The following is an 8452-nucleotide window of genomic DNA, read 5'->3' on the forward strand; positions in this document are numbered from 1 at the left end:
TCATGACAGGTGTTATGTCATGTTAATGAAAGTGTCATTACAGTCTTATTCAACCCCCTTCAAATAAAGTGTTACCACATTTTCTTTGTCACGTTTTGCTTAAATGTGCAAGAGAAACCTTAAAGTCCTACAATACATCCAGAACTAAAGTTACCTAAAACAGATAAACTAATGTAATTAGTAAATAATCAGATTTGCGGATCTGCATCTTCTTTTTTGTTTCCAGTTTTAATGAAATATAATGATAAAACTCCTGCATTGAATTTGACTAAGAGCAAAACAAGTTCTCTAATTGTACCCACTACCAGACATTTCTTTGGAAGTCACTTTCAGCATAAAACAAATAAATAAATATGCAAATAAAATATACATTTTTGCTATATCAAGCAGTTGCAATCCGAATTCAGTTCAGCAGATCATTTAAAGTTGAATTTCTTGGGTTAAATGTTTTCCTAAGTAGTGCGTCATCAATAAGTAATTGAACTGTAAACAAGCGATTATTGAATTTGTGTGAAAATAAAAATTAACCACAGTGTAACTTTAAATTATGATTTTGGTCCTTGTGTTTCTACTGCTTTCTCACTACAACTTATTTGGTGATAAAAACACAACACTTACAACATGAAGTGTCAGAGTAGGGCTTGATGGTTTTTCTTTGGCTGTTGTGATGATTTCTACCGGACAGATTGCACACGAACTGCCCCAGATAAACAGCCACAACCACTTTTTCCGCCATTCACCTCATTGGAGAAGTGACAGTTTCTTGCTATTATGGATAGCTTTTCTGAAAAGCAACGACAGTGATGGCAGCAGCAGCTTTTGGAAAAAATTCAGAGATTTTCAACTTAAAAGCACGGCTAGTGCCAACGCTTAAAAAATGTGATTCTGTGGTCTACTCTAGAAAAACTAAAGAGGACCTGAATACACTGAATGCATTTTATTTTCTGCACAGCCACATGCCCTCTGTACAGTTACGTTATCATTTATGGTTTTAGTTTTAGATTTGTCATATTTTTCTTGACGTTGTTGTTTGTTCTTGTTGTCTGATTAGCCTCCTAATTTTCCATGGAATTTGCTACATTTTGTGCTTGTATTGTTACAGATTAAATGGTTGATGAAAAAATATATTCATATGAAAAAAATGATTAAGACTGTAGTGTGGCATGTTTGTGCAAGAGACTTGATAGTTTCATTTAATTTTATTTTAAAACACTGGATTCTGCATTTCAACTGCTTTTTGAGATTTGTTTGTTGCAAACAAATGAATCTCAATTTCTTGAGTTTTTCCAAGAAAAACTCAAGAAATTATAATAAATTAGGCTATGGGAGAACCAGAGAATAAGGTTTTCACTCTGCCATGAGGCCAACATGGTAACCCCCCCCCACCTCCCAAAAAAAACAACAAAAAAAAAACATATGATGTCCAAAACAAACATTATTAAAAGGTTTCCACTTCTGTTACCACAATTTGTCTCTCCAAGTCGCACTTCCTGGCTGAATTTACTGTCTTTAAAAAATAATCTGCCACTGCTTTTAACTACTCTACCAACTAACTACTCTTCGTCTTTATGAATCAAATGCATCTTGTTTATCATGAAACTGATATATAAGTTACTCACTATGTTCTTGTAACATTTCAGTGTGTCCTTGGATGTGGGACAACTTGACCTGCTGGCAGGCTGCCGATGTCGGTGAGGTCGTAACGGTCAAATGTCCTGAGTTCTTTCACGACTTCATGACACCTGAAGAAGGTGAGTCGCCTTGTCTGCAAGGTCATTCCATCTAATGCTTTTTGAATGTCAGAATAAGTTTTCCCTATCGGTTTCTTTACGGCATTAAACTTTATATATATATATATATATATATATATATATATATATATATATATATATATATATATATATATATATATATATATATATATATATATATATATATATATATACATTTTTTTTTTTATATTTTCAGAAATTGGGAAGGTCAATCGAAACTGTACAGAGTATGGCTGGTCTGAACCTTATCCTCACTATGTGGACATCTGCCTTCTTGACGACAACACAACAAAACCTGTATGACTTACTTCTTTTGCTTAAATATACATATTTTTCCTACATGGACACTAACGTTTGTTCACCATCATTAGGATTATTTTGCATCGGTTAAAGCCCTGTATACAGTCGGGTACAGCACCTCACTGGTCTCTTTAACCACAGCCATGGTCATTCTCTGCAGATTCAGGTGAGTTCGAAACTAAAATAGGAATAGTTGAACATGTAGTAACGGAAAAGTCTGTTTTTGATTCTATTCAGTAAACAGCTGCTGCAGCTACAGTAAACTTAAAATCAAGCTCTGCAGGGACCAGGTTCCAGAAGACTTGTTTGGTCCCAGTGGAAGTCCCTTAATAAACTAATTAAAAGGCTTTAGCTACGTAATTTGAATTAGCAGTGTTTGTTCTTGTCTATTGTAAAAGAGCAAAATATGTTTCAACTGTCCCTGAGGAGTTAAATATTGTGTTTGCTTCTCAAGTATAGTAAGCTATAGCCCATATTTGTTCAGATTTTCTCATTAGTAAATGTTTATTTTTCATAGGTCAAGATAAATGGGTGCTTATTGGAACTATGTTACTATAACAGCAATTTAGCCTCTGATTACGAGTGTACTGCTTCTACTAAAAATGATTGTCCTATTCTAATAGTTAAAAACTATTGTATTTATAGTTAAAATAACCGTTTCTGTAATGAACTAGAGTTTCCAGATGCCTCAGCTAAGCCTAGGTTTAGTTTTAAAAAACTAGTGGAAACTTGCAAAAAAATATAAAAGATTGTTGTGCAATCATATAGTTAATCTTTCATCAAAACCAAACTTTGTTTAAAACCTCTTTTATCTTAAATTAACGATGATCAGATTCTTTAGTTTTAGAGGATGCTCCAAAAGGTCTGCAGAAAGTCTGCAGAAAAGGTTTCTCTCCTGCTTCCTAAATTTAGCTCTTTGACTTCAATGTTTAAAATGATCATTATTATGATTAATTTCATTATTCTTTCAGTTGCACACTAAGCAGCTCTCCCAGAACAGCTAGGGATGCCAATACAAACTCTCCCTCTCAAGGTGAATGTTATTGTAAATCATCCCTAAATTGTACAGTGTTTGTCTCACCATACCCCCCACTTCTGCACCCGAAACAGACTTTACTGAACATATAAGTAGGTAACCTGTCGGGAGGTTGTTGCAAACAAACTCGATTCATTTCAAACTGATGTTGATTTGGACAATTTTGACTCGCGGTTTTAAACATTGCCCTGATTGTTTGAGGTTAAAGATGATAAAATGTGACTTATTCCTCTGTGCACACTCTCACTCTCTCCCATTTCTGCAGGAAGCTGCACTGCACCAGAAACTTCATCCACATGAACCTGTTTGTGTCCTTCATCCTGAGAGCCATCTCTGTCTTCATCAAGGACGGTGTGCTGTATCCTAAGGAAGACAGCGAACACTGCTTCATGCACACAGTCAGTTATCACTGATGATTATCATGTATCCTGTGTTTGCTTATAGAAACAAGACTGTGTGAGTTTCAGCATATCTCCCCTTGTAAACCCCATTTGTACAACAAATAATGCGTTCTCCAAAGCCCCGACCCCGTAAGGGTTTTAGGGTCAGGGGTTAGATTTAGGGCTAAAGTGTGAATTAAATTTACTCTAAGTTTACTGGTAGGCATGTACTAGTAATGGTTAAGTTTAGGGTTAGAGTTAGTTACAGGGCTGGGCCACTGAAATGAATAAAAGTCAATGCAAAGTCCTTGTGAAAATAGAAAGACGACGTGAGTGTGTGTGTGTGTGGTTTTCACCACAGGAAAAGAAAACAACTCTGCTTGTTCAGCTGTTAACAAAAGTTGATTTCAAATTGCAAAGTTAATCGCTTTATTTATACCAAGCTGAAGTAGATAATTGTGCAATTGGACTTTTATTGTTTACATAGTCCCAGTGGATTTATATGTACAAAGTTTTGATGAGGATGCCTATTTTTCAAAGAGTCGTGAAATAATTTGTCAAAGTGCATTTATGCTTTTTACGTGAGAATCATTTATCCTTCGGCTTTTCTGGCTTTTTTCTTTTCACATTTTGAGAGAGCTTCAACCGAGTACAAGCTTCTGTTTCTGTACATTAAAATATTAAACCTCTATGATTACAAATGCAAAACAAACTCTAAGCCTTCCCCTAGAAACAATTCATTGCCCGCTTTGGTAAGCCGGCATGACAAATAAACCTAATTATATAGGCTAATGGCTTTGAAAAGGCCTGCTGAAATATTCTACAGCAGACCCATTACCATCTGAAAGGCTACCATGGTCTTGTTTTTAAATTTACTCCTTTACCTCTGTTGCCATAGTGATTGCAAGGTCGTCATCATGGAGGGACTCTGAATTAGATCACTACTGTAATTGTCTGACCCGACTCTAAATGTGGACACTATTCATTAACATGGTGTCACTACATTACACTTCACCTGACATTGAGGTGAGTCATTCCTGTGGGTAGTTTGAATATCAGCTTCAATCAGTTCATGCAGCATTTTCATATGAATTAGTGGTAATTACTGACCACTGCTGCCTGTACTGACCACATCTGTTTATACAGTGATTATCATGGAGGGACTCCAGACGTTACTTATTTTAGAAGTTGCAGTCTGCATGGCTAAAGATGATTAAGAGCCAAATAAGAACCAAAATGTCCCAAATCACTCTATTTATTCATTTCGCTGCTTACATTCTGCTGCACTTCCTCTTCCTGTTTGGAGAAAATGTGTTGCTATAAATATCTAACTGCTAAATGTGAAGTTGAATCACAACTTTAGAGAATATTATGAAACAGGCTGCATCATGAAAACCAAGGAAAACAGATAAGTCAGAGATAACATTATAAAGAACTTCAAAGCAGAGTTGGATCATAAAATAAATTTCTGTCAAATGACACACTGGGAATGGTGCAGTTACAGAGTCAAGTTTGTTTGCACATTTCACCAACAAAGCAGTTTAATCTACTATATATGACCAAAACATAACACCATAAAATAAAACAAAACAGAAACATTTGCCATGGCAAAATAAAGATAATATAAATGTTGCAATCCAGAATAGAATTAATTTGTGTTCACTTATTATTAGTCAAAAGCATCTCTAGCAAATTAGTTTGTTAGAGAGCAGAAGACCTGAGTGGTCTGTATGATTGATACAGTAACAGGTCTTTAATTTAATTTGGATCTAAGTCATTTAGTAATTTATAGAATAACATAAGCATCTTAACGTCAATTCTCAAGGCTCTGTAAGACACATAAGATTCCCCTGTGTTGTGATGAAGCATTGGTCTGAAACAGTGCATTCTTGTACTCAGTTATGTTCTATGGTGGAGGGTAAATGTAAGGATATGAGCAGTCAACTGTTGAGCATTTTTTCTTTCAAATATCTGACATTTTTGTCACATATTATTGCAGATTCTAATTCAAAGGGTTTAAGCAGTGAGTCCAGATAAAGATGAGATTTCTCTGAAGAACAAAATCTCAGCGTCCTGCTGCTCCAACATCCTGCCGCTGTGTTTCCTCATGCAGGTGGCGTGTAAAGCAGTGATGATATTTTTTCATTACTGCGTCATGTCCAACTATTTCTGGCTTTTCATCGAGGGTCTGTATCTCTTTACTCTGCTGGTTGAGACCTTCTTCCCCGAGAGACGCTATTTCTACTGGTACACCATTGTCGGGTGGGGTATGTAACAATTTCTGATTGGTTTAATTATTTAATTGTTTTATTGTTTTAACTGCCAAGCATATCTGCAGCTAATTGTTTTTTCCAGTGGTGTAATTTGTGTTCTCCGTGCTTTATCTATGTATGTTATGGATAACAGGAACTCCAACTATATGTGTGACTGTCTGGGCCGTTCTGAGGCTTCATTTCCATGACACAGGGTATGTAGCAACTTTTTATTCCAACCAATGTCATATGTTTGTACATAAGAACATGTAGTTTACTAGCTTTGTTTTATTTTAGAGTTGGATACTCTTATTGCGAGTGCTATAACCGCCTGGGGTGCCATTCTTTCAGAGAGTAGCACAAACACAGAGAAAAAAGATAGCATCAGATGTGCCCAGAATAAGTTTGCTATTGCTTATTTTTATGCCCAGTCAATGAGGCGTTGGCACCTCCTGTGTAATGCTCAATGTAGGCAATATTGGAAAATATGATCAATCAAAATTAGAGGCTGAATATGCAAAGGTTGATAACTGATTTTTAGCTTCAGATGCAGTACTAAACTAAAGGGTTAACTTTTTCTTCCTTAGAAAATCTAAGATGTTTATTGTTATTGCTAGCTTGATGTATTAAGTTTTCAGTGCTTTATTTGACACCAGAAACCACTAGAATAAGAGAAGCATTAGAAGAGCAAAAACAATAATTATAAATGAACTGAAATACTCTGTAGATTCTTTAAAACATAGCTTATTGTAACATCCACAAAAGTGTGGCTTTCACGAAGGTGCACATGTAATAGGTAAACAGGAATTGTTTACCTATTCCTGTAAATCAGAAATCTTTGAATGGTGATAGAAAGTTTCATTTGCCATCGTGGAAAATTTTCCAAAAAACGTGTTGGTGGTCACCGACAGATGCTGGGAAACGAATGAGCACACTGCCCTCTGGTGGGTGATTAAAGGACCAGTTGTGGCTTCAATAATGGTAAGTTCATAGTAATTTCCTACTTAACTCTGATAAGTAAAAAATATATATATATTTTTTTACTCCATTTTGCAAAAATTTCCATTAATAAATAAAACAAAGTCTTTTACCATCAGTTTGATGCCTGGCTTAGTAAAGGGTGGTTGAAAATAGCTAAAAATGAACAACTATTTAAACAGTGATTCTTGAGAATAGGGACAAAACAGGTCCTACGGATAAAGCACAAAATTTGAATAAAATATACACAAAATATATTTTTTTCAAATATCTGACTAAACTAACCTGGGTCATGTGAGCACAACAATGTATATTTTCCTGGTGTTTGCTGAATATTTTTTTATTTTAAACATTGTAATAGGTGGATGATGCCTGTAAAAGCCCTTGTCCAGGAGCAGAACTCAATACATTATAATAGTTTAAAACAATTACAGAAATACTACAATTATATATTATGACAATTAAGTATAAGTAGTCATATAATTAATTATAAAAGTATCAATAATTTGAATTAAAAATATTTTTTATATATTTTCCAGCTCCATTGAAATTTGTCCCTAGTTTTTGTCAACACCGTCAGACATGAAAAGAATGCAAAGAAATCAGGCATTATTGGGGGGCACCAGAACTTCTGAGGACCCCATGACGTCGTCTTTTCTCTTCCTTTGCTAAGAGGGCTAGTTAGCTCTGGTTGGCTTATGTTATTCTTCAGTTTTTTTTCTTCTGTTTTATTCCTAAGTTGCTTGTCAAAACCATGATGTGTCAACTCCATAACTGACAATTTACAAAACTTTGATGACATTTTGTGAAATAAAAGCTTAATTTTGGTAAACTGTAAAGATTTCATGGACCTGATGAGCTACAATATGGCCTCCTTCAGAATAACATCATATAAATTGAGGTAGTTTGGCTTTTTTTCAACTCCATCAGAGTTTTCGTGACTCTTTCAGTGAAATTGTTATCAAATCTCACTTAAATGTGCAATTAATACATTTTAAAGTATTTTACATAAATTACATTACTTCACATGTATCAAGTTTTTCATTTTTCTCACTAGTTTGTCACCACCTTCAGTTCTGTGTCAACTCCGTCATGTACTGTCAACTCCGTCAGATGGCCTTTTTGTTGTTTTTTGTTTTAAATAATATTTATTTTGTTTCTAGAGAAGCATTTGTCTTATCACTAACAGGGTATTTTAAAAATCATTTTATATTTATTTTTGTCAGATAAACAAAGTTCTGGGTCAGGTCAATTAAAAATTTAATTTTTTTTTAAATGTTGCAACTGGGAGCCTGCACCTTAGCATCTTTACATTTCCAAAACATTATTTGTCATATTTGCATACATAAGGTTGAGAAATAATTTTTAAAAATATGGGAAAATTAAAACCCATTTTGTCCCTATTCTCAAGAATCACTGTAAAATTAAAAATAGCTTTTTCGTGCTGCCTGCAAAGTTCTTTTGTTTTATTTGGCAGATCAATTTTGTTCTCTTCATTGGGATCATCATCATCTTGGTGCAAAAACTCCAGTCCCCTGATATCGGAGGAAATGAGTCCAGCATTTATCTGTAAGTTGCATCACGAATTTTAGTCAGAGACTGAAATGTGTGCTTAGAGTAGTCAAATCTGCGAGAAGTTATTTTGTGTTAAAATTCGACTATGATGGGGCTTTTTTATACCTTACTCCCATGCAGGGGAATGAAATATTACATACAATACGGAATATATATATA

The 8452-nt window shown here is 34.7% G+C and overlaps 1 protein-coding gene across 4 annotated transcripts in view; it reads left to right on the top strand.

Annotated features, from left to right (window-relative positions):
• The window catches only part of LOC103135700 (pituitary adenylate cyclase-activating polypeptide type I receptor-like), a 28393-nt gene that overhangs the window by 12607 nt on the left and 7334 nt on the right, over nt 1–8452 (top strand). For all 4 annotated transcript variants that reach the window (XM_007548555.2, XM_007548557.2, XM_007548556.2 and 1 more), the window contains exons 4-11: nt 1641–1751; nt 1969–2069; nt 2144–2238; nt 3374–3506; nt 5602–5755; nt 5895–5955; nt 6652–6721; nt 8196–8287. In XM_007548555.2, coding sequence (XP_007548617.1) covers nt 1641–1751; nt 1969–2069; nt 2144–2238; nt 3374–3506; nt 5602–5755; nt 5895–5955; nt 6652–6721; nt 8196–8287 — 817 coding nt within the window. The remainder of the gene's footprint in view (nt 1–1640; nt 1752–1968; nt 2070–2143; nt 2239–3373; nt 3507–5601; nt 5756–5894; nt 5956–6651; nt 6722–8195; nt 8288–8452) is intronic.

This window comes from Poecilia formosa, unplaced genomic scaffold (assembly GCF_000485575.1).
Source record: "Poecilia formosa unplaced genomic scaffold, Poecilia_formosa-5.1.2 Scaffold27, whole genome shotgun sequence".
NCBI lineage: Eukaryota > Metazoa > Chordata > Actinopteri > Cyprinodontiformes > Poeciliidae > Poecilia > Poecilia formosa.